Below are 27,161 nucleotides of genomic sequence, written 5' to 3'. Positions count from 1 at the left end.
TTAATAGAAGATAATTCATATACTATATCAAAGTACATGATAAGATTTGCACTGCATCTCTCCATGTTTTTAATCTTTTATAACATTTCAGTTTGTTGGAGGAAGACTAGAATAGTTCTGAAAAGTCTAGCTTTTAAGAGCCGATTAAAGTCCATAACGAGTCTTTTAAAACATATTTAAATAATCAGAAGTGCAGTCACAACAAGGGACTATGTAAGAATATTGCAAAGGAAGCTTTATAGTCAATGCAGGTACAGTACTTTGGATTGGCCAAAATGCACAATGCACATGTAATCAATCGTGTAGTTTACTTGTTGACCATGTGGCTACCGGTTCAAAAAGTGATTGCTTCAAAAGCTGTGCCTAGTAGTCTTCCAAAACTGCTTTTAAATAAAGTTCTTAAATTGCAGCAATAAACAAAAAGACAAGATACACTTAAACAATACTGCAGTTTATCAAAAGACACATAAGAAATTTCAACTCTTATGTCTTTGACAGTTATAAAAATCAATGTTTTGGCTAAGTTATAAACATGTTTATAATGCAATTATTTGCATAACTCTAGTAATGCTAACAACGGCTACAAGATCAGGTTTTTGTTTTTTTTTTTAAAAAAAAAAACACTAAAAACACAAAAATACGTAGCCCCATTATTTACCTGTAGAATGTGTTCATTTATGCTTAAATTTCAGTTTTACTATATCACCACTGCTCTAATTTTAAAAATCACATCCAAAGGATAAGGCAAAACCACCTACGAATTGGCATATTTGTTTATTTCTCAATTTGTGAAAATGTCCTCCATTTGTTGATGTAGCAAACAAATTTCAACTCTGATTGCTATGCAAAAGAACAGAAGATAATCTGCTTTGCAATGAACTTTAAAGTTCAACTGCACACAGGCAACATGCTATATATGAAAAAATTACTAACTGAACTACAGGTATTAAATACTGAAAAAAGTTAACAGTTTATTATAATTTATTTTATTTAACAATCTAGGAAGTTCGCAGCCATCAGCAGTTCCAGTGCAATTTCAGGTGCAATTGGGAATTCAGGAATCTCCGTGGAGCTGTTAGTGTAGCGAACCTTGTAGGTAAAATACATGCATACTTTTGATAGCACATGTGAAGGGATCTCTCTAAAATTGACTTCATTAGTTTCATTCTCAGCAAACTGACCTGTAAAAGAAAAGAAGTATGTTTGTTATGGGCTGAACTGTGTTCCTCCACAATTCCCATGTTGGGAAGTTCTAACCCTCAGTACTTCTGTGACTATATTTGGAGATAGGATCCTTTTTTCCTCTTTTTTTATTTTTTCTGTGCAGGAAGTATTTTTAAAGAGATAATTAAGGCCAAACAGGATTATCAGGGTGGGCCCTAATCTAATGACTGGTATTGTTATAAGAACAGGAAGTTATAGATCAAAGATGCACACAGAGGGAAGACAATGTGAAGACACAGAGACGACAGCCATCTACAAGGCAAGGAAAGAGGCCTCAGAAGAAACTAACTCTACCAATACCTTGATCTCAAATTGCTAACCTTCAGAATTATGAGAAAATAAATTTCTATTGTTTAAATAACACAGTCAATGGTACTTTGTTACAGCAGCCCTAGCAAACTAATACAACGTGAGAAGAATAAACCCAACTAGCATCACATGAAATAACTTATTCTGATTTCTGAGTATAAATATAAAAAAGAAATCTTTATTAAGATAGTATTTGAGATTAATCAAGACTAATTTTAAAATTCTAATTTTCTTCCAAGGACTTTGGAAATTTTAGCTTCTCCTAAGAATCATGGTGGCATGATTAAGTAAAGGCGAATAGTATATAAAAAAAGACAATCTTGGGGCGCCTGGGTGGCTCAGTCGGTTAAACGTCTGACTTTGGCTCAGGTCATGATCTCACGGTTTTTGAGTTCGAGCCCTGTGTTTTGGGCTCTGTGCTGACAGCTCAGAGCCTGGAGCCTGCTTCAGATTGTGTCTCCCTCTCTCTCCGCCCCTCCCCCGCTCATGCTCTGTCTCTCTCTCTGTCAAAAATAAATAAACATTAAAAAAAAAATTAAAAAAAAAGAGACAATCTTTTCGAAGATTCAGTTTAGGGAATCAAGTCTTTATGTATCATCAGGAGCCCTGTGCTATAGTGAATTGCCATATAAAAATAAATAATAAATGTCTGTTTCCCCCTTTAGTTTTTAAAAGTATGATTATGTTCATGAGATCTCCTCATAAGTTACTTTTCTTTGTTTTAGTAACACTTTATGAACTGTTTTTAATGATCTCAAAATTTCTTTAGCTATATAAAGGTTATAGCATTTAGCATTTACTATAGGGATAAAATAGTTTCTTAGCAGTCTAGCATGAGTACTGAATATAAAAAGTAGAAAAATGTACTTTCTGAGAATGTAGTAGTATTTTAAAAGTTTTCTAATAATTGTTGCTTGGGGGTGGGGTGGGAAGAAAAGAGAGCAGGATTGAATGAGTAATTCACAGCAATGAGGTAAATTTTGCTTTGTCAATGACTAAAATTCTCTTTCTTGAATATACGTACGAAATACTACCAATAGACACTTATTAAGCCTTTGATACTAGACAAACATTAGGGTTTTTTTTTTTTGAGGTGAAATTCGTATAACATAAAATTAACCACTTTAGAGCATACGACTCAGTGTACATACACAATGTTGTGCAACCACCACTGCTATCTAGTTCCAAAACATTTTCAGTATCCCAAAATAAAATCCTAAACCCTTTAAGCAGTTATTCCCCATTTTCCCAACCCTCAGCCTCTGGCAAAAACCAATCTTTCTGTCTCTATGGATTTATCTATTTTGGATATAAATGGAATCCTACAACATGCGACCTTTTGTATCTGACTCCTTTCACTTAGCATATTCTGAAGGTGCAAGTATCTGTACCTCATTCTTTTTTATGCAAACATTAGTTCGGGGCTGCAGATATATTAAAGGAGACCACACTTACAAAAAACAAACATCCTTTAATCTTAATTTTTAGTTAAAATTTGTTGGCACCCATGATTTTATTTTTCTAAAGTAAATCCTAGCTCTATCCAGTAGAAAAGTCTAAACTTAATTCATCCCATGAGCAAGGAGTACTGCTAACAACCAGATTGGGGTCCTTAAGGCCCATTTTCCATTAGGAGAAAATGGCTCTTTGGAAAAATGGCTCTTTTCCAGACTGGATAATTATGTACCAAATGAGCCTAGGAAATCTTGTCATTATAGAAGGTAGTACAGCTATCCCAGATTACCAGAGCCAGGTCAAAAGGACACAGAAGCCAACCTGATGTGGCTCCTTCTGAATAAAAATGGAGCAAATGGGGGCAATTTGAGCATCAGTGAGAAGGACTACACTAGATTAAAAAAAACCTTAAATAATAAAAAGTCACAAGAAAATGAAACACAAAAAAACCCCAAACACTTTTTGCTACTGGAGGATGCTGAAGAATAATTTCATTATTCAAAAATTATATGTAAACAGAAAAAAATCAAGCACTTATTTTTGCTATACAGAGTATATTTCAGGGTAACCAAATATTTCTTCATAGGAGAATTCTAATAAATGCACAAGAAATGATAAGAATTAGAAAGTCACTGTTTTGTAATTCCAAATGAAGTAAATCTCAGCAGTAATCACAATGAATGCTAAAAGCATATGAAAATCTAACTGCAGAACTGTTCAGAGATGAATCAGCTTACTAGCCCTGTAACCTACTAAGCTATCCTGACATTGCTAAAATATTGATACAACAGAAATACAGTAGTACTGCCTATAAAGTATACTTGCCTAGAAAAATGAGCTGGATTCTAATCAAGCCTCTAGAGTTCTAATTTATAAGCTTACAAAATGAAACATTAAGTCTAATCCAGATGTGAACATTTTACAGATAACTTGGTTCTCCAAAAAGTTCATGGTCTGCAAAAAAAGGGAGAGTGCAGGGGGGACTATCATAGATTCTGCAAGTGAAATGACACTGGCAGGATATATTTGCTTGAAATACTCTTTAAAAAAGTGAGGATGATAGGGGTGCCTGGGTGGCTCAGTGAGTTTAGCGTCTGGCCTTTGATTTCAGCTCAGGTCATGATTTCAGAGTTCAGGAGTTCGAGCCCTACGTCGGGCTCTGCACGGGCAGGGTAGAGCCGGCTTGGGATTCTGTCTTTCTGCCCTTCCCTAGCTCGCGCTCTCAAAATAAATAAACGTTAAAAAAAAGAAAAGTGAGGAAAATAGATGAAATGAAATTGGCAAAATATTGATAAAACTGAAGCTGGAGATGAGTACATGCAAGTGTATTCTACTAATCTCTCTGTATATGTTTTAAAATTTCCACAGTAGGGGTGCCTGGGTGGCTCAGTCGGTTAAACATCTGACTCTTGGTTTTGGCTCAGGTCACAATCTCACGGCTTGTGAGTTCAAGCCCCACATCGGCTCTGCACTGACAGTGCAATGCCTGCTTGGGATTCTCTATCCCTCTCTGTTTGCGTCCTCTGTCTCTCTCTCACTTAAAAAAAAAAAAAAAAAAGTTAAATAAAAATTTCACAGTAAAAAATATGGAAAAGGAATTACAAGTGACCTTAAATAGAAACAATCAAGAAAACTAAGGGGCGCCTGGGTGGCTTGGTCAGTTAAGCATCCAACTTCGGCTTAGGTCATGATCTCATGGTCCGTGAGTTCGAGCCCTGCATCGGACTCTGTGCTGACAGCTCGGAGTCTGTTTCAGATTCTGTGTCTCCCTCTCTCTCTGCCCCTCCCCTGTTCATGCTCTGTCTCTCTCTGTCTCAAAAATAAATAAATGTTAAAAAAAAAATTAAAAAAAAAAAACTAAAAGGCAACCTATGGAATGGGAGAAGATATTTGCAAACGACATATCTGATAGTATCCACAATATATAAAGAACTTATAAAACTCAACACTCAAAAACTGAATAATGTAATTAAAAATGGGCAGAAGACATGAATAACATTTTCCCAAAGAAGACACAGAGATGGCCAACAGACACATGAAAAGATGCTCAACATCACTCATCATCAGGGAAATGCAAATCAAAACTACAATGAGATATCACCTCACACCTGTCAGAATAGCCCAAGTCAACAACACCAGAAACAGGTAGCTGGCAAGGATGTGGACAAAGGGGAACGCTCGTGCACTATTGGTACAAATGCAAACTGGTGAAGCCACTCTGGAAAACGGTATGGAGTTCCCCAAAAACGTAAAAATAGAACTACCCTATGATCCAGCAATTGCACTGCTAAGTTTTTACCCAAAGAATACAAAAATACTAACTCAAAGGGATACATGCACCCCAATATTTACAGCTGCATAATCTACAACAGCCGAATTATGGAAACAGCTCAAGTGTCCATCAACTGATGAATGGATAAAGGAGATGTGGTGTGTGTACGTACACACACACACACACACACACACACTGGAATATTAACAATGAATGAAAGAAATGAATGAAAGAAGAAAGAAATGAATGAAATCTTGCCATTTGCAACAACCTGGATGGAGCTAGAGTAATACGTTATATGAATTAAGTCTGAGAAAGACAAATACCGTATGATTTCACTCATGTGGAATTTAGGAAACAAAACAAATGAGCAAAGGGGAAAAAAAAGAGAAAGAGGCAAACCAAGAAACAGACTCTTAACTATAGAAAACAAAATGATGGTTACAAGAAGGGAGGTGAGTGGGGGGGATTGGTTAAATAGGTGATAGGGATTAAGAAGTGCACTTGTGATGAGCACTGGGTATTGTAGGAAAGTGCTGAATCACTATATTGTTCATCTGAAACTAATATTACACTGTGTATTAACTAGAATTTAAAGCAAATCTAAGAAGACCCAAAACAAGTGACCTCAAATAGCCAAAATAATCTTGAAAAAATAAAACACTTCCTCATTTCATAACTTACTACAAAGCTATAGTAATCAAAATACTGTGGTATTAGCATAAGGACAGATCAATGCAATGCCACCCCCCCAACCCCTGCCCTGGTTCAGCGGGTAGAGCATGCGACTCTTGATCTCAGGGTTGTGAGTTCAAGCCCCACGTTGGATGTAGAGATTACTTTAAAGAAAAAAAAAAAAAAGATCAATGGGGGAGAGTTGAAAGCCCATACATAAACCCATGTGGCTATGGTCAAATGATTTTCAACAAGGGTGCCAAGACCATTAAATGAGGGAAAGAACAGTCTCTTCAACAAATGGTACTAGGATGCCCATATAAGAAAGAATGAAATTGAATCATTACATCATATACAAAAATTAAGTGAAAATCAAAGACCTAACTGTAAGAGGTAAAATCAGAACTGTTATGGGGCACCTGGGTGGCTCAGTCGGTTAAGTGTCCAACTTTGGTTCCAATCATGATCTGGTGGTTCACAAGCTCGAGCCCCATGTTGGGCTCTGTGCCGACAGCTTGGAACCTGGAGCCTGCTTCAGATTCTGTGTCTCCCTTTCTCTCTGCCCCACTCCTCTCCCTGCTCGTGCTCTGTCTCTCTCTCTCTCTCTCAAAAAAAAAAAAAAATAAATAAATAAACATTAAAAAAAAAATCAACTGTTGTAAGAAAATATTTGCATATCATATCTGATACGGGTCTACTGTCCAGAATTTATAAAAAAAAAAAAAAAAACACTTACAACTCACTAACAAAAAGACACACAACTGAATTGAAAAATGTGCAACAGATTTGAATAGACATTTCTCCAAAGACGATATACAACTGTATAGCAAACACAAGAAGTGATGTTCAGCACCGTTAGTCCCTACGGAAGAGTTAATCCAAACTATAATGAGAAACCACTTGATACCCATTAGAATGGCTAGAATCAAAAAAAAAGGGAAAATAAGTGTCAGTGAAAATGTGGAGAAACTTGAATATTCATACAATGATGGTAGGAATATAAAATGGTGCAGCCACTGTATAAAGTTTGGTGTTTCCTCCAAAAGCTGAACACAGAATTATTGTGTGCTCCAGAAATTCAAATCCTCAAGAAAAATTTTAAGGTAAAAAAAAAAAAAACAAACCAAAAACCTCTCAAGGGAAAAAAAAAAAAAAGAAAATGGTAAGAATAGATGTTTGGGAAGTGGTAAATTTCTAAACATAAACTTTATACGTAGTTAGGAGCACACATCACCATCAGAGTCCTACTGTGGTGAAGAAATTAAACATGGAAACTAATGTAGGGAAATGATCCTATTAGGGTAAATAACTGAAAACAGGAAATGGCAGGAACCAATTTTTCCAATGCAACACAATCATGAAATAATGTTAGAAAAGTTACTGTCTCTTTCCTTTAATGTTATGAATCGCTTAGTTCAAGTTAAGAACATACTGAAAGTAAAGATTTATTAACAGAAAATAAAGAAATGTACCTACCTGGGCCACTCAACATGGCTTTTATTGTTCCAGATGTTAGTGCGTGTTCTCTTTTTACAATAAATTCATGACCATCCGAAGATATCAATTTGACATACATGGCATCGGGGCCTTCACAGCCGCCATAGGTTTTCTCTTCTCCATCTAAAGTAAGTAGTAAAATGATTTTTGAATCACAAAATTAAAATAAACAGGTTTACCAAGGTTAATTTTTGAATAACTCAGACCCAAAACATTTCTGGATCGTAAGATCTACCAAGATTTTAGGTTTTTTTAATTCCTTGTTTTATCATTCTCTAAACATTTTCCAATGTCAGAATAAACTACATTTAAGAATATTATTTTAGATGAAAATTTACTAGTATTTTTCAAAGAAGTATTAACAATTTTTTTGTGAACACAGTAGCACATTCAAATTTAAAGGCTCAAATAAAATAAGCAAATAGTAAAACTTTAAATCACCTGAAATACTCATCTTAAAAATATGACACATTGTGTGTTTATGAATGAATGTTTATATGTCATGTGAATTCAACTTCCCTGATAAGCTCCTAATTCTAAAAGTTAGGGCTTCCTTTTACTCAGCATCTTGCTCTTGGTCCGTATTAATAATCCAAAGATTTTACTGCTGAGTTTAAATTATTGCACGATTGAAGTAATGAATATAGACAAATACCAGCTCAATATAACTTTTCTGGGAGTATGCATTTTTGTATATCCCCATAAGATCTTTCTAACATCTAGAATTCTCACAGTATTGTACTGACAGAATTATTTTTATGGTTACCAATATCTGAAAGAAAATATCTTAAGGCTTATTCTAAAAACTTACGAAGCCCAAGAAAAAGAGTACAGAGGATAAAACTGGAGTATTCAAGCTATAAACATCCATTTATTTATTCATTAGTAGTTAATTTAAAAATCCTTCCAATTAGGATTAATAAATAAAAATCATTAATGTTCGTCTGCTGTCCAAAATGTTTAATCTGAATCTAATCAGGAGTAAACAACCCAGACAAATCTAAATTTTAAATGGTCATCAAAGACCTCACTCCTCACACCCCCAAAAGGAGGGAACTGTTTAGATGAGATTAAAGAGACAAATTAATGCAATACGTGATCCCTGACTGGATATAAAACACAGGCATACCTCAGAGATAACTGTGGGTTCAGTTCTACACCACCATGAAAAAGCAATGCAAAAGTGAGTCAAATCAATTTTCTGGTTTCCCAGTGAATATAAAAGTTTGTTTACAGTATACCATCGTATGCAATAGCATTATATGTAAAAAAAATGTATATTATCTTAATTAAAAATACTTTATTGCTAAAAAAAATGCTAACCATTGTCTGAGCTTTCAGTGAGTAGTAATCTTTTTGCTGGTGGAGGTTCATGCCTTGATGTTGATGGTCACTGACTGAGCAGGGTGGTGGTTGCTGAAGGCTGGGGTGGCTGTGGCAATTATATAAAATCAGACAATGAAATCTGCAGCATTGATCAACTCTTCCTTTCAGGAACGATTTCTCTGTAGTACGTGATACTATTTGATAGCATCTGACCCCAGGAGAACTTCTCTCAAAATTGGAATCAATCTTCTCAAACCCTGCCACTGCTTTATCAACTGAGTTTATGTAATACTCTAAATCCTTTCTTGTCATTTCAACAACTGTCACAGTATCTTTACCAGGAGTAGATTCCATCTCAAGAAACTACTTTCTTTGCTCATCCATAAGATGCAACTCCTCATCTGTTAAAGTTTTATCTTGAAATTGTAGCAATTCAGTCACATCCTCAGGCTCCACTTCTAATTCAAGTTCTTGTTATTTCTACCACATCTGCAGTTACTTCCGCCACTGAAGTCTTGTACCCCTCAAAGTCATCCATTAGGGTTGGAATCCACTTTTTCTACACTCCTGTTAGTGTTTATATTTTGACCTCTTTCCATGAATCACACGTGCTCTGAATGGCATCTAGAATGCTGAACCTTTTCCAGAAGGTTTTCAGTTAACTTTGCCCAGATGCATCAGAAGAATCACTATCTATGGCAGCTATGTATTTCTTAAGTAACAAGACTTGAAAGTCAAAGTTACTCCTTGATCCATGGGCTGCAGAATGGATGCTATGTTTGCTGGCATGAAAACAACATTAATCTTGTTGCACGTCTCCATAAGAACTCTTGGGTGATCAAGTACGTTGTCAGTAAGTAGTAGTATTTTGAAAGGAATCTTTTTTCCCTGAACAGGAGGTCTGAAGAGTAGGCTTAAAATATTCAGTAAGCCATGTTGTAGACAGATGTGCTGTCATCCAGGCTTTGTTGTTCCATTTGTAGAGCACAGGCAGAGTAGATTCAGCATGATTCTAAAGGGCTCTAGGATTTTCAGAATGATCAATGAACATTGACTTCAACTTAAAAGTCACCAGCAGCATTAGCCCCTGACAAGAGAGTCAGCTTGTCCTTTGAAGCCAGGCATTGACTTTTCTCTACAACAGTCCTAGATGGCATCTTCTTCCAATACAAAGTGTTACATCTCCACTGAAAATCTGTTGTTTAGTGTAGCCACCCTCATTAATTACCTTCGTTGGATCTTCTGGATAACATGCTGCAGCTTCTACATCAGCACTTGCGGCTTCACCTTTACAGTTTTATGTTATAGAGCCAGCTTCTGCTAGCTTCAGACTTTTCTTTTATAGCTTCCTCCCCTCTCTCAGCCTTCACAGAATTGAAGAGTCAGGGCCTTGCTCTGGATTAGGCCTTGCCTTAAGGGACTGTTGTGGGTGGTCTGATCTTCTATCCAGACCACTCAAACTTTCTCCATCAACAATAAGGATGTTTCGCTTTATTATTTGTGTGTTCACCGGAGTAGCACTTTCAATTTCCTTCAAGAACTTTTCTTTTGCATTTGCAACTTGGCTAACTGTTGCAAGAGGCCTAGCTTTCAGCCTGTCTCAGCTTTCGACATGCTTTCCTCACTAAGCTTAATCATCTCTTGCTTTTGACTGAAAGTGAGAGATGTGCAAGTCTTCCTTTCACTTGAACACTCAGAAGTCATTGTAGGGTTAATAACTGGCCTAATTTCAATATTTTGTGTCTCAGGGAATAGGGAGGTCTGAGGAGAGAGAGAGAGATGAGGGAATAGCTAGTCGGTGCAGCAGTCAGAACACACACAACATGTATCGATTAAGTTCCCTGTCTTATGTGAGCATGGTTCATAGTATCTCAAAACAATTACAACAGTAGCATCAAAGATCACTGATCACAGATCACCGTAACAGATACAATAATAATAATGAAAAAGTGAAATATTGTGAGATTACCAAAATGTGACAGAGACATGAAATGGGCAACTGCTGTTGGAAAAATGGCACCAATAGACTTGCTCCACACAGGGCTGCTATAAACTCAGTTTGTAAAAAAAACAAAAACAAAAACAAAAAACAAAACCAAAAAACTGCAGTATCTGTGAAGTGCAATAAAGTGAAGCACAATAAAATGAGCTATGTCTATAATGTACCTGCTGTAAAGAACACTACTGAAATAACTGAGAAAATTCTGAATATGCAATGAATTAGGAGATGCCTACTCAAGTATTTGGTGTGAAGTGATACTGCACAACTAAATAAATGGTACAGAAAAAAGCAAGCATGTGTATGTGGATATATAAATACATACATACACATACACACACACACACACACAGAGAAAGCAAATGTGGCCAAACATTAACAATCACTGAAGGCTATGTAGTGTATGACTCTCACAATTTTTCATAATAAAAAGCAGGGACATTCATAAAGATGCAAGTAACTTTTAAATTATAGACTACTCAAGCATACAGATATTTAGCAGGTGTTATCAATCCCTTAGAACAAAAATAAAAACAATTATTAATTATTTAAATTTGCAATTCTTGTGGTTTTTTTTGCAAGCTAAAGCATTTTATATGCTTGTTGGGAAAGTTTCTAATTTCTTAAGGTGCTATTTCTTACTAGCGATCACAAATATATTTGGCACAAAAACATTACTTATCTGCCTTTCAAAAATATGTACAGGCATACCTTGTTTTTAGCAGGTATTATGTTGTGTTTTGTTTTTTATACATAATGTTATTGCACACTTAACAGACCACAGTATAGTATAAACATAACTTTTACAAGCACTGGGAAACCAAAGATCTCATTTGACTAGCTTCATTGCTGTGGTCTGGAACCAAACCCACAATATCTCTGAGGTTTGCCTGCAGTAAGCAGATGCTGTAGATTTAAACAACTAATTTCAGTCTATTCTGATTGCATTCACCAATGTCAAAGGCCTATCTTTGAGAAGACCAGCTTCTACTATTTGCAATAAAAAATGACTTTTATGTAACTTACCCATTATGTTCTTATGAAATTCTACTTTACTTCCACAGGAACTTTAGTAGTTTCCTGAAAATATAACAATGCTATTTTAAGATTAATGCTGGAATAACATGTTTTCACCCATTACTATTTAATATATCCTTGGTATTACAAGTTTAAAAACTCTCTCTCTGCTATGCAGGAGTTTCCCAGCCACCATAAATGGAACAGTATCAAGTTTCTGAACATGGGAGGAAAAGATGATCACCTTCAGAATAGTGGTCTGTATAAATACAGATTTGTTTTTTTCCTTCCCTTTAAGGTAGCTATTCTGACAACAGTTTAAAAATACAGATGTTGTTCCTTAGGAGTTGAATTGAACTTGAAGGAGATCGTTGACCTTAATCATCTTTGTATACTTGTATCTACTAGATACTAGCAGACACTAAAGCACGTATTTGCTAAATCAATGATAACATGATAAATCCAAGGACATGAAGTAGCCTTCAGAAAAATGAAAAAGATAAAGCTTGCCCTCCTCTTATGTAATTGTGCACATTTATAATACATTTCACTGTGGCATCTTTTCTGCAGTCTATGGAAGTTCTAAAGTTTAACAGTGAAGTTGTAGAAAATCTTTAATATTCTGACAAATCTTAAATTTTACAAAGATGAATGCTAAAGGAAAAGGGTTCATGTTTTGAGTAACTTTTTATTTTTATATCATTTCTTCAAGATTTCATTTATACCAGTATTTTTATGTTATTAATGGGAAAACATCCTGTTCTCTAAGAAATTCCTGACCAGTATTTTATCTAGCCTTAAGGGAAGGGCCAAGAAAATGAACCATAACATTTTATAGCAGGAAAGAAACTTGGAGATAACCTATACAATTCCTCATTTTAAAAAATAGTAACATCACTGATGTAATAAGGGAGTTGAATGATTTGTTCCAGTAATGACAGAGTAAGAGTAGGAATCAAATCTATTTGTTAGTCTAGAATGCTAAGCATGGATATGTAAGTACCATTTCTAATACGAGATAAGGGCAACAGAGGCAATGTCATATTATTACCAACAAGTTGTGGGCCTGATAAGTGGTAAACATTGCACTACCTGCTTTACATACATTATTTTAAAACAACACTTCCACAAGGGTATTATTATTCTCATTTTAGAGATGAAGAAACACCAAGAAGCTGCTACTTGCTTAAAGCTTCTACAGCTCAAGTGGCAGCAAGAGGATTTAAACCTAGGTAGGTCTGCTTTAGGGCCTGCACTCCTTTCCATTATTCCATGCTGCTATGGTAAAAAATTCTGGCTCCCATTAAAACTTGTTTTCCACTGCTGCTAGGTAAGAGCTGCTGATAGAAATCCTTAGATACTTATTGAAAGTGTAAGTACTAAAAGCAGTACTCTGCCACTTTATGGTAATAATAGCAGATAAAAATTCATTGGTCATTATTACTGTATTCTGTTCATACTGCTTTGTAATCATTCTAAGAAAACAAAAAAGTAAAAAAATGATAGAAAAGCTAGAACAAGAACTTCAAGTGCCAACTTTCTATCTGGAAAATCTCCAGAGCCAAACATCTAGGATGTTTACTTAACTAGCAGTAGCTATGCAACCATGCAGTCACATTTTAGAAGCCCTTTGTGTAGCAACAGCTTCTCTATAGACTTCTTAATATAGTAAATCAATTTCACCATTTATTCAAGGATTAAAGATGGGTGGGTGGGGGAAGAGAAACTCCCCATCACTAACAACAACAACAAAAAAATCCACAGTATGTTAACACTAATAATTGAGTAAATCCTAATTCTTAGGTAGAAGTTAAAAATATTTAAAGTGTGATTAAATTGGGATGTAACCTACAAATTACCTACATAAGTCTAAGTTTGGGTTTACAAAATTCTCAGGGTAAACACTTGAGTGTCTATTCCATAACTGAGCTGAGTTCTGGAAATACGAATTAGGTAGGTAAACACACGTGGTTGAGCAGTAAGTTGAAAATATTTCTAGGCAAAAGACACAGTATGAACAAGAAGTCCTCAGATATATTGTGCTTTTAGTGTTATATATAAACATTATTCTTTTATAGTTTTTTATTTTTTGGGAACCAATAGAAATTCTAGGTAAGCCTAGCGCCCACAAAGCAATCAGTTTTGAATCTAGTATTACTGAACATTGAAAAGATCTTTGAACAGCCAGCCCATCCTTCAAATTTGAAATGTTACTGCATTTACTATTAAAGGAATTTCTAGACTATACTCTATCTTACTAACCTGTTTAATACCTAAGATATCTACTGTTTTCATTACAGTCAGTGTGATAAACATGTTCTAAGTGGCCAGGCAAGTCCCATTTTATCAATACACATTTCTTTTTAGGTGGACTTTTAGATACTTTATAGTTTTTATTATGAATTCTGTCTGTTTTCCTATTATACTTTCTGAAAGATTATTGCTGGTGTTTTAAAGAAAAGCTTTTAAATCCATTAAAAGTTGATTTGTATCCCATCACCTATGCAGAACTCTCTTATTAGTACTAATAGTTTTTTAACTGATTGACTTAGGTTATTAAGTAGATGACAGCAGCAGCTACAAATCTATTTTTTGTATGCCTCTTTACATTCACTATTTACTTGGAAATAAGGTTAGGGGCGCCTAGGGTGGCTCAGTCGGTTAAGCGTCCGACCTCGGCTCAGGTCATGATCTCGCGGTCCATGAGTTTGAGCCCGGCGTCAGGCTCTGTGCTGACAGCTCGGAGCCTGGAGCCTGCTTCCGATTCTGTGTCTCCCTCTCTCTCTGCCCCTCCCCCATTCATGCTGTGTCTCTCTCTGTCTCAAAAATAAATAAACGTTAAAAAAATAAAAAAAGTAATAAGGTTAGACATCTAACTGATACCATTCATAAAAAATATGCTACAGATTAAAGAAACAAAGATAATAAAACTCACTGAACTCTGGAAAAATAACAGAAGAAGAAAATAAAAATCTCATAGACCTGTACAAAAAAAATGTTTGATCCCAACAGTAATCACCAAACACCCAAACTAAAACACCAAAATGTGCTAAGAATCAAGTGGTACAGAAGAGGAAGAGGATAATACTAAATATATAGCACAACAGTTTTTGGAAGGCAGCAGCACAATCATCAGGAGGCTAGCAATAATTCTCCTTCTTGGTATCTATTTTAGAGAAACACTAGCTTGTGCACAAGGCAAGGAGAAGAATATTGACTATAATACGTGCACAAATGAAACATTGAAAAAACCCCTGAAAAGTTCCCAATTAGGGAATGGCCTAAATAAAAATAGTATATCTACAATTATTGATAGTTACTATGGGCAGTGAAAGGGAATAAATTAAATCTATGTATGCATGAAATACCACCAAGATTAATTTTTTATTTAAAAAAAAATTTTTTTTTTAACGTTTATTTGTTTTTGAGACAGAGAGAGACAGAGCATGAACAGGGGAGGGGCAGAGAGAGAGGGAGACACAGAATCTGAAACGGGCTCCAGGCTCTGAGCTGTCAGCACAGAGCCCGACGCGGGGCTCGAACTCACGGACCATGAGATCATGACCTGAGCCGAAGTTGGATGCTCAACCGACTGAGCCACCCAGGCGCCCCAAGATTAATTTTTTAAAAAGCAGATTAGAATGATAGGTATAGTTTGGTGCCATTTATGTAAAACAAGTGGCTTCCTGCCTATTATGTTTTCTGCAGAATAAATAAAATGCACAAAAATACATGTTCAAAGTATAAATAACTAGGAAACTGTAACTTTTTTAAAAGAAAACTATGGTTTAAATTTGTTTTTAAAGTTTATTTTGAGGAGTGCCTGGGTGGCTCAGTCAGTTAAGCGTCCCACTTTGGCTCAGGTCATGATCTCACGGACTGTGGGTCTGAGCTCCAGGTGGGGCTCTGTGCTGACAGCTTAGAGCCTGGAGCCTGCTTCCAGTTCTGTGTGTCCCTCTCTCTGTGCCCCTCCCCTGCTGGTGTGTGAGCAGGGAAGGGCAGAGAGGGAGAAAGAGAATCCCAAGCAGGGTGAGCCCTGTCAGTGCAGAGCCGGACCAGGGGGCTTGAAACATGAAGTGTGAGATCATGACCCGAGCCAAAATCAAGAGTCACCAACTGAGCTTAACCAACTGAGCCACCCAGGCGCCCTAAATTTGATTTTTTAAAAAGAAACAAATAAACGTATGGAACCAAACAGCTCATAAGGGAACAATGGTCAGCCTGATGATTAGTTCCTAACTATATGTAAAAATATGATTAATTTGGAAAACAAAGTAATACAAATTGACAGAAGTTAGAAGGCAATTCCAATTTGTAATAACACATCAAAATATCCTGCCCGAATGTGCTTATAGTGTCACTGGATGTGTGTCTCTCAAGAGGAGTTAGAATTTCTCATTCTGGCCTATTTAACTTATAACAATGCTCCTATATCTAATTCTTGCATAGACTCTCCTAATACTTTTAGCAAATAGTACTACTCCTCTCCCATTTTTCCTCCATTGTGGAATTTATAGTTTTCTTTACTATTAGATGCAAATGCTTCAAAGTGTGTCTTTTTAGATACATTTTGTCTTGCTTACTAACCTTAAGTTTCCACAAGGCAAGATTCTCTCTTTATGACCCAGGTATCCAACACAATGGTAATTATGTGGTACTGTTAACAGGGTGAAACTTCATACAATAGTGTATCTGGCCAAGGACACAGATATTCCTATTCTGAGCTTTCTGACAGAATAAAGTTATTCAAAGGTACAATTCTTTTGACCAAGATTAATTACTTTTATGTTTTCCCATGATGTTGGCATTGAATAAACTTACAGAACTTTTAGACAAGCATCGTGAAAACTATTCTATTTAAGTTTATTGAAACATTTTGGGCTATACTGAGGGGAGGGGGTGACGAAGGAAGGAGATGGTATTCCATCTTTCACAATAAAATTTAGTCAATATGAATTCTTGGTTCTTAAAATAATTTTTATTTTAAAGACTTCAAGGACATAAGTCACAGCCACATTTTATGAAATTACGATAACCAAAATGCCAGTCTCACAATTTTGCACTGACTACCACAAATTGTTAATTATAAATGCAAGTGTATGAAACATATATTTCTGTACACGATCTCTAGAATTTTATGTTTCCTGGAACGAATTCAGTTATCTGAAAATGTTGTGTTTGATAATGTCCTCAAATCTCCTGGGGTTAAAATGTGCTTCCAAACATCCCTGAGTTTAAGAACAAGTTTTGTTCTCAGTGGCTGTCTACACACACCAACACTAGCTCAAAGAGGGTAGTTCTTTGCCTTTACTAAGGGAATCTATTAGGTCATTTAAAGTAAAAGCACTGACCTCAATTTTCAATCTATTTCTGATAGTTAACAATTAGTCACAGCCTAATTGTTGTCCTAAATGGTCAAGTTTTTACTATTAAAATAATAACTCACCTAATAATACTCAGTAATCAACTGCATTATAATATTCCATCAGCAGGGCTTAATTTCTAGAAACAAACCCTCACAAATGTCTGCCCTATGTTCTGCCTGTTGTGAACTATGGGCCTTCAGGAATCTAGATTAGAAGAGATCCTTCTGATATTTAAGAACTCTATTTTAGACTCGCCCCAAATGACCAATCAGAAATATTACACAGGGTGATGCAGACCACAGCAATCATTACAGTGATGTTAAGTGGATTTCAGATCACTGTGAATGATGGTTCTCAGTTACTTATGTTTTGGTAAGTTATAGCTTACTAATTTACAAGTGGCAAACTGATAAACAAGTCTTTCCTAAATCCTCACACTTGATTTGTAAGTATTCATCCAAGAAATAACTTGCCCACAAAATAATTTTGTACAGAGCGCCTGGGTGGCTCAGGCGGTTAAGCGTCTGACTTGGGGTCAGGTCATGATCTCGTGGTTTGTGAGTTTGCGCCCAGCACTGGGCTCTGTGCTGACAGTGTAGAGCCTGCTTAGGATCCTCTGTCCCCCTCCCTCTCTACCCCTCCCCTGCTCGTGTATGCACACGCGCTCTCTCAAAAATAAATAAACATTAAAAAAGAAAAAAGAAAAAAATGTTTTATGGAAGTGTCTAGAGCAGCTTTATTCAAAACAAATGAGAAACTATTCTGATGACACATAAGCCGTGATATATTTGTACAGAGGAATACCATTCGTAACAACAAGGGATGATCTACTGGTACACAAGACATAGGTGAATACTAAAAATATTATACTAAATGGAAAAACAAAAAAGTACATACTGCATTATTCCATTTATATGAAATTCTAGAACAGGCAAAATGAATTATGGTGATAGATCAGTGGTTGCTTCTGAAGGAACATGAGGCAACTTTCTGGAAAATTAAATGGTACACTATTTCAGGGTATGTCAATTATATCTCAATTAAAACAAGGTTAGAGTAAGATGTTTTTAAAAATTTATTGATTTTTCTTAAATTTAGGTATTTTTCATTGTAAAGATATCAATCCAGAATGGTTTTGTCTCATTAACCTTTCAAAAGATACTGATGCTGATAATAAAACTAATCCAAATTCTCCAGATTTGCAGATGCTAATAGAGAAGGAGTAGGACTATGGGAGTCCTAAAGAAGTAAATCTTGGACTATGAATCTCTTAAGTGAATGAACACAAAAGGAAAGTAGGTTTTGATCTGGGTCTCAATGTAAGGAGGTATTTTTACCAAGCAGAACTGGAAGGAGATCCAAGCAAAGTAAACAGTATAAGCCAAATCAGGAGAGAGGTGGGAAAGGCCTTCATACAAAGTAGAAGTGTCACTGGAAGTCCACATCTAAATTTCTGCTCTCCAAATTTCTATCTTGAGACCCTGATAAATTAAAGTGATAATACTTGTTTATCTCCCAAACACAATGGGCTAAACTGTGTCTAAAAGTGCCTTCCAGAGCCACTATTTCATGACTATACCCATCTGAAATTCTTCATCCCTCCTCAAATGCCTGTAACTCCAATTTCCCATCTTTATTCAACAGAGTTGTTGCGGTCATACACCAGAGCACTTAAGGACTCCAGAGCGCTACGTGCTTCGACGGAGTCTGTCTTCCTCACTCTTGTAAACTACCTAAACTCCCTCTTAGACAATGATCTCCAAACTCCTTTGTTTTGGTTTAAAAAGGTTTGAGCAAATATTCCCACTATATACTCTCTAATTAGATTCTACATATTATAAATTAATTTAAAAGAACCCTTAGAATAATGGGCCAAAAACAAATATAAAAAACAAATAGAAAACAAGTTCTGACCTTGCTTAATCCCACTGAATTCATCAGGATTGGCACCATGCACATCTCACAGTCTTTATACCCTAAGTCCCTGCCCTCCCCTCTGATGTATATGCCCACCCACATCCCAATCCCGGGCAAACTCAATTCTCTGCCTAGCTCAAGCCTCAACCAAGAGATGGATGTGGCTGGAAAAAAGACACAACCATTTTGACTGACCTCAACTTTAAATTTGTGACCACACACTTTAAATACACACCTGGCATTGTAGTGATCCTGGTAGTAACTGGCTTTTCTACTCTGAAAAAAAATCCTAGCTTCTCCTAAACCTCCAACACCTTCTCCTCCCTGCCCTGACAAATTTACTTATTTTATCAAGAAAACAGAAAGATATCACTTCAATTACCTTGTCTTTCTATCTTCATTCTACTTGCATGTATATACCGTATCTTCTGTCTACCCTCCTGTTTCAAAAGCTGAAAAACCATTCTTCCTGGGGCACCTGGGTGGCTCAGTTGGTTGAGCATCCGACTCTTGGTTCAGCGCAGGTCATGATCTCATGGTTCATGGGTTCAAGCCCCACACAGGGCTCTGTGTTGACAGGGTATAGCGTGCTCGAGATTCTGTCTCCCTCTCTCTCTGCCCCTCCCCCACTGGCTCTCTATCTTGCTCTCAAAAATAAATAGGGGCACCTGGGTGGCTCAGTTGGTTAAGTGTCCCACTTTGGCTCAGGTCATGATCTCAGGGTCTGTGAGTTCAAGCCCTGTGCAGGGATCTGCGCTGACAGCTCAGAGCCTGGAGCCTGCTTGGATTCTGTCTTCCTCTCTGTCTCTGGCCCCTCCCTCACTTGTGTACATTCTCTCTCTGTCTCTCTCAAAAATAAACATTAAAAAAAAATCCTTCTTATCTAAGGCCAACCCTTCCATGTAAGCACACCTCTCCAAGGACTTTGTTCTATTAGTCCTACCAAATTCCTATTATTCCTATACACATCAAAATGCTGTAACATCATTACTACCATCCACATCTCCTTAACCTACTCTGATCAGACTTTTGGCCCACTAATCCACTCAAAGGGCTCATCACATTTCAATTACTTTATTTGTCATCTCTTAGCAGGGTTTTACAGTTGGCTACTACCTCCTTCCCAAAACAGTTTCTTCCCTCAATGTTAGAGATGCCACATCCTCCTGCCTTTTCTGTTTCTATCACTGTTTGCTCCTCTTCTGACCAGAGTACTCCCAGTCATCTGCCCTCTTCTCCATTAACACTCTCCACTTGATGTCCTCTGGTCCACAGGTTTAAATATTACCTATAAAATATGACTCTGCCCCCACGCAATAGTTGTACATATCCAACTTGCCTACTTGCACACATTCTGAGCTGTACAATAATTATCAAACTCCTGACTTATTCCTTTACAGAATTCCAAGTTTATTCCTCAGAAACCAGTGTACCCTCTTGTCTTCCTCATCTGAGTAAATGGCACTACTGGTCACACAGATGCTCAGCAAAACTGTTGATTCCTCAATTTTTTTTCTGTCCTAGGGTGAAGGCAAGACCCACCTGGCTCTGTCTTCAAATGATACTCCAAATCAGACCATTTCTACTAACTTCCACACCACATCTCTAGTTCAAGGTACCATATCTCAGTTGGACTACTACAAGCCTCCTTAGGAGCTGGTTTCTCCACTTTCCTCCAACTTGGTCTATTTGCCACCCAGTAACTAGTTATCGAAAGCCTAAGTCAGATGTTACTCCCCTGCACAAAATCCTCTAATGGCCTCTCATCACAAACAGAAAAAGGACCATAAAGTTGCATCTTATTTAATCTTTACTATTCTGATTTTCATCTTCCATCATTCTTGCCTCACTATGCTCCAGCTATACTGGCCTTCTCTGTATTGTAATAGGTCAAGTTCATTCCCCTCTTAAGGTCTTTGCATTTTGCAGTTACTGCTATCTTAAAAGCTCTTCCCTCAGATTTTCCTCATCATTTAGGTTGTCCAAGCAAAACCATCAACTCCTCAGAGAGGCAGATCTTCCTTGCTGACTCCCCTATCAAATTCGAAACCCTTACCCTGGTCACCTAGTTTACCCTAACTCTAATCTTGATATAATCTCTTCACATCTATCACCACTTGAAACTATATTTCCTTATACATATACTTATTGTATCTCTGCTTTCCCCAAGCTCCATAAGGGCAGGACTATAGCAGGCCTGGCGTATAGCAGATGCTTGATAAATATTTCTTTCTTTTTTTTTTTTTTTTTTTTGATAAATAATTCTTGAATGAAAGGTAATATTGTTTTCTTAATTTCAAGGCTTGAAATTTCAGGTATGACTATATGGGCTTTTTCTGATCTTATTTAAATTTTTTTTTTTAATGTTTATTTACTTTTGACAGGGAGAGAGAGAGAGACAGAGCATGAGCGGGGTAGGGGCACAGAGAGAGGGAGACAGAATCCAAAGCAGGCTCCAGGCTCTGAGCTGTCAGCACAGAGCCCGATGCAGGGCTTGAACTCACAGACCGCAAGATTGGACGCTCAACCGACTGAGCCACCCAGGTGCCCCTTTCTGATCTTATTTAATAATGGAACAGTAAACTTTTTTTAAAAATTTTTTTTGGAGAGAGAGACACATGCAAGAGTGGAGGTAGTACAGTACAGAGAGAGAGAATCTTAAGCAGGCTCCATCCCCAGCGCAACACAGGGCTCGATCTCAGGACCCTGAGATCACCATCTGAGCCTAAATCAAGAGTCATATGCTTAACCAAATGAGCCACACAGGTGCCCCTGGAACAGTAAACGTTTACTACAAGTGAGCCAAAATGCATTTAGACAGATCAATGTAAATGCAGAGAGTTTCCAGATTATTTTATAGTACTGAAAAACCTATTTAAGGAAAAAATACCAAAGAAAGTACCTTATAAGGTACACTCAAATATTACTTTAAAACTTAAAAAAAAGAAAAACTTGATATATAGGGGTGTGTAGATGTGTCAGTCGGTTAGGTGTCTGACTTCAGCTGAGGTCGTGATCTCACAGATAGTGAGTCTGAGCCCCGCCTTGGGCTCTCCACTCTCAGTGCTGAGTCGGCTCCGGATCATCTGTCTCCCTCTCTATCTGCCTCTCCTCCACTCACCCTCTCAAAGATGAATAAACATAAAAAAGAAAAAAAAAACCAGAACTTGATAAATAGGGTTGACTATAACCTCTGGCTACTAACTACTAATTACATTACACAATTACCATAATGTAATGAAACCGGCAGCTGAGTTGAAATAAACTTAAAAAAATATGTATATATATTTTGAAATCGTAGTTACTAAATACATTTCATACTTAAGGGAAAAAAGAATGACCATTTGAAAACTAATAATGAACCCCAAATCATTACTTGGCAATTAGCAATAAATATCCACGATGACAGGGATCATAGCTGTTTTCTTACCACTGTATCTCTAGAATGAATGAATCCACCTGTGATGTTTCAACATCATGAATTATAATGTAAGCAAGATCAGCAATTTATCATCTTAGTCTACTATACACTAAAGGAAACAACTTTTGGGGGGTCAAAAAGCAAATATGGCAGTTTTCATATAAGGATTTAAAAACTCAAACTAAAGGATTTCGGTTGTTCCGTACACTGAAGGTGATGCAAAGTAGAAATGCTCGCACTAATGACATGAATTCCACAGCTACAGATTACTAAAGAGATTTTAGTTCCGTAAGAGAAATTCAGCGGCCGCCGTACTAGATACGTTTCAGAAAAACTGAAGGTAGATGCACGACAGTTTCAAACTATCAAGTCGGGTAGAGATCGACCGACAAGTTGCCCAGAAGGTAAACTTGTCGGGGTCCTGCAGCTGGAAAGAGGGGGACGGTGACTGTGAAAGACTGTGAGAGTCACTCCTGTGACTGGGGACGGACTCCAAGAAAAGGACTTATCCGAGTGCACCCGGGGAAAGCAAAAAGGGAAAGAGACAGGGCTGCCATGCTCCTAACTCCACCCTCCCCGCGCTCAGCCCGGGGAAGGCCCAGACACGCTGGCGACCGCCCCTCCTTCTCCCTCTTCCAAACCCACCGAGAGGCGCCTAGAAAGGTCCCGCAGCCCTCTTCTCCCCTCCCCCAAACCAGGAGCTGAGGAGGCCCGGGGAGGTTAAGAGCTTCCGTTCCTTCCCCGCCCAAATGGGAAGGGGTGGGAAGTGGGACTGTGAGCGCGCCCAGTACAAGCCTTCCTCGTTCTCCATACGAATCTGGAGCTCCGTTCCCATCCCAGCCCAAGACTCACTCGTCAGCCCTGAAGCCACCGCAGCCACCGCGCCGGGTCCCCGCGCACCGCCACAGCCCCTACTCCAGGGCCACCCCCCCACCCCCAGCTGCCTGCCGCCGTGGGTTCCGGGGCAGTTGGAGGAATCACTTCCGCCGGGTCATGGACGCTTTCTACAACGCGCGGGAGATCGGTACCTGGTAAGGCAGGGACGCAGTCTATTGCCGGCTTCCGTGCACAGGAAGTGCGCACGCCCTCCTCCCTACTCCTACAGTACCACTGACCGCGGTCATTTGCAAATCTCAACCAATCGGATTCTGAGTCTCTGATTCCCAGCATGCAACGCCGAGCCTGATCTGATTTCCGCAGGGACAACATTCTGAAAGAGATGCTCGGAGTTCCGTCGCAGCACTGCATCCTGGGATTTGTAGTTACTCTGGCAGGTACTCTCCACGGCAGCACTACACCCTGGGACTTGTAGTTTCTCACATTGGATGTTAAGATCTTTGGTAATTTTAGAGGTTGTCTCTGCCTCTGGTTTGGGGGTACTTGTGGGGGCTTGGAGATTACAGAGAAAAAAATTGCAAAGTGGAAGTGCGGTTTCTATGTTAACAAGATCGTGGTCTTTAAAAAGCAGCATCTGTCTTTTGTGAAAAGTTGCTAGAGCATCTCAACTGTTCACGCAAACGGGTGGCCTCATTTCCTCTCTTTCAGATACCGATTACTGAAAACTAATCACGTCCCCACCCCCAGGATTGGGGCTTTTCCCCCTCCCCACAAAACCCTCCCTGCATTCCCCTCCCAGCCCGGGGTTGTTCAGCTGTCCTGAATTCTGAGATCTTTCACAGAGATTCCAGGCGTCTGCCGCGGATACTGAATTCTGAGACCTTCTTTAACACTCCATGCTCTCTCTGCCCCAGCATCCTTCCTCTCTCGCTCTGTCAGTCGGCCTATCCTTTTTACTTGCTTTGCTGTGGTTAAATTCAGGCACCCTTCCAGAAAAGCTGAAACAGCTAAATAACGTTTGCACTTTGTTTACGGGCCGTGGCACGCAGGGAATGTAGGGCCAAGACACTCGCCATTACAAGTTGCTCAACTAGGCGCTTGTTGTGTTAACAATATACACGAAAGGAAAATAGATAGAGGCGATCCAGTTTGTTGACCTAATTAATAACTTTCGGCTGAAACACATGTTTTATTGATTTGGCAGATAAAAGTTCTTGCTTTTTGCAAACAGATTGTTCTGTTACTTTTCAAAGACTTTGCAAAAATCATTTTTGGAAGTTTTTGGTTTTAATGGTAGCTCAGAATAGAGTTTGGCAGGAAGGAGAGGCAATGGGTTGAGGAGAGGAGGCTGTGGGCCCATTTTCAATCAGACTTTTCCTCCTTTACTTAAGAAGTGTTTTCTCCCCTTCTGTCTTCCTCTTTTCCTCATTGCATTATCACCCTCTAAAGGATCATTATATTCGTTGCTTAGAGAATGATAGAATTTTCCAGATGAGGATACTGAGGCTAGCTAATGCCAGATTTAGCGCTAGAACCTAGTCTAGGATAAATTTTTATTTACATAGTCAATATAATATGCTTACTGTGCTTATTATATTGCTTATTATGAAAAAATATAGATTGCAGATAAGTTTTTTTCCATGCATTTTTACATAATCATACTGTGTATATGTGGTTCTATATTTTGTTAACTTTCCAACTGAACTCTGTAGCCAAAGTTTCAACAGGCATCATTTTTAGCATCTGTATAGAAACACATTGACTAAATGTGATTTTGATAATCTGTTGACAAATTATTTTCTAGAAAGAGTCTTCTGTTTATGTTTTAAACCAGTAATGTATAAAGAAATATTTTGGGTTCTTATCAGTGTTTTAGGTTTACCAATTTTTTTTTCTTTTTTCCATCATGCCATTTTGCCCTTAAATTCACCTTAAAGGAAGAAAAGAGAGCTGGTGGATGGGGAGGAAAGACAGCTAAAAACAGACAAAAAGGACATACAATAATGGTGGCCATACATTCTACAAGTGATAATTGTTTTTCAGTTTTACATCAGCCTCCATTTTTTTTTTTTTTAATGTTTATTTATTTTTGAGAGAAAGAGCATGATGAGCAGGGAGGGGCAGAGAGAGAGGGAGACACAGAATCTGAGGCAGGCTCCAGGCTCTGAGCTGTCAGCACAGAGCCCCACGCAGGGCTCAAATTCACAAACCACAAGGTCATGATCTCAGCAGAAGTCAGACGCTTAACCAGCTGAGCCACCCAGGCATACTTATCAGCCTCTGTTTTTAAAGGGAACCTCTTAGATGATATGAATGGGTATCAAGTCTTATTTTTAAAGTCTTAGTATCATTCTAAAATCCCATTCAAGTAGTTTATATTCAACAAACGTCTGTATTACTAGAACTGGGAAATCTAAGCATAAATAACAATTCAACGTAATTCTACAGCATAGAATTTTCAGAATATGATCTCAGTTTAGCTATTTTGAAACCCTGAAGTAAACCAAATATTATTTTTATTTGCTTATAGTATCTGTTGGGGAAAAAAAACTAAGCCTAACAGAAGTTAAAATTCAAGTTCTCAGTATATTATTGAAGTAATCAGTCAAGGACGCTGTTAGACTGAGATGGCTCTAATACCTTGATAGCCTATGTAAGCAAACCAAACCTAAGCCAGAATTAATTCCTGTAAATGTCTAAGAACAACCAATCACAAACAGCCAACTAGATTTCCCCAAATAATGCAAATGCTTAAACTATAGCAAATGAAATAACTTCCTTGCTTTGCTTCTTCGTCTTCTCTGTGTTGCCGCTAGCTCCTCTCAATGGAGGACTCTTAACCACTTTCAGTTTGGTGCTGCCCAATTTGAATAAATTTTTGCTCAAATAAATGAAACATTTCTAATATATCTCACTTTATCTTTGTAACAATATTAAAACACTATATTAAAAGAAAATTTTAGACATATATCAGTAAAATGGAAAATTGCTATTTGCAGAATCAATTACACTAAACAGAAGAATTTTAAAAGTCTAAGTGGAAGAGGGAGGCCTGGGTGGCTCAGTCTGTTGAACGTGGGACTCTTGATTGCGGCTCAGGTCATGATCTTGCAGTTAGTGGGATCCAGTCCTCCCCACCCCACCTCAGGCTCTGTGCCCTGACAGCAGACCTGCTTGGGATTCTCTCCCTTCGTTTCTCTCTGTCCCTTCTCCAGTCATATGCACGCATGTGTATGCACTCTCTCTAAATAAATAAACTTAAAAAAAAAAAAAGTAAGTGGAAAATAACTTTAAGAAAATGAAGTTATTCATAAAGAAGCAGTGTAATTTTATCCTTTTGGATACCCAGGAAAAAAAAAGTAAACAGGATCTGGAGTTCTCAAGAACTTTAGTTTAGACTTTTAGTTTGATCTTCTTACATGCAAATAGCATCTGGAGTCAAAAACATTGTTCTGAAATAGTAAACAAAGGTGTGTCTACTAGTTGGATGCTCATCCTTCAAGACCCAGCTGACCAATTTTATGCGGTCTCTTTATATCCTCTGCTCCTTAGTCTTCACAATAGGTCTTCAATACCTCTTAAGAAATGAAGAAACGTGTATATGGATGCGAAGGATTCCAGAAGAGGTATTTGACAAGTATCTGCATTATATGAATAAATTCCATTCATTTTCTCCCAATCCAATGGTTGGATTAAATTACCATTCATTTTTGTCCAAATCGCATTATTATTCTGTGGTAACAGGCCAGAATCATTTTCCGGAAAGAAGATAATTTTGGGGGCCTAGAAAATGACGCCAACTAAGAATGAAAGACTTTAACCCTGGCTTCCAGGCGTTGTCCTCCG

The 27,161-nt window shown here is 37.7% G+C and overlaps 1 protein-coding gene and 1 long non-coding RNA gene across 4 annotated transcripts in view; one reads left to right on the top strand and one right to left on the bottom strand.

Annotated features, from left to right (window-relative positions):
- The window catches only part of LOC106968397 (uncharacterized), a 49,598-nt gene extending 35,836 nt beyond the window's left edge, over positions 1–13,762 (top strand). Inside the window, exon 5 of the long non-coding RNA XR_008292715.1 lies at positions 11,953–13,762. This is a non-coding gene — a long non-coding RNA (uncharacterized LOC106968397). The remainder of the gene's footprint in view (positions 1–11,952) is intronic.
- Positions 431–23,601, bottom strand: ELOC (elongin C). Of its 3 annotated transcripts, none has more exons than XM_015064726.3 (4): positions 23,507–23,601; positions 11,784–11,837; positions 7,412–7,555; positions 431–1,181 (listed from the first exon to the last, which is right to left on the bottom strand). In XM_015064726.3, exons 2-4 carry the CDS (start codon positions 11,785–11,787, stop codon positions 991–993), a joined length of 339 nt encoding a protein of 112 aa, XP_014920212.1. In that variant the 5' UTR covers positions 11,788–11,837; positions 23,507–23,601; the 3' UTR covers positions 431–990. The 3 variants fall into 3 exon arrangements, with proteins under 3 accessions (XP_014920212.1, XP_014920211.1, XP_026920163.1); XM_015064725.3 differs by lacking the exon at positions 23,507–23,601 and adding an exon at positions 23,331–23,457; XM_027064362.2 differs by lacking the exons at positions 11,784–11,837; positions 23,507–23,601 and adding an exon at positions 8,756–10,015.
- Between the last annotated feature and the right edge of the window lie 3,560 nt (positions 23,602–27,161).

Source organism: Acinonyx jubatus, chromosome F2, assembly GCF_027475565.1.
Source record: "Acinonyx jubatus isolate Ajub_Pintada_27869175 chromosome F2, VMU_Ajub_asm_v1.0, whole genome shotgun sequence".
Taxonomy (NCBI): Eukaryota; Metazoa; Chordata; class Mammalia; order Carnivora; family Felidae; genus Acinonyx; species Acinonyx jubatus.
This window is presented reverse-complemented; position numbering and strand designations above follow the sequence as displayed.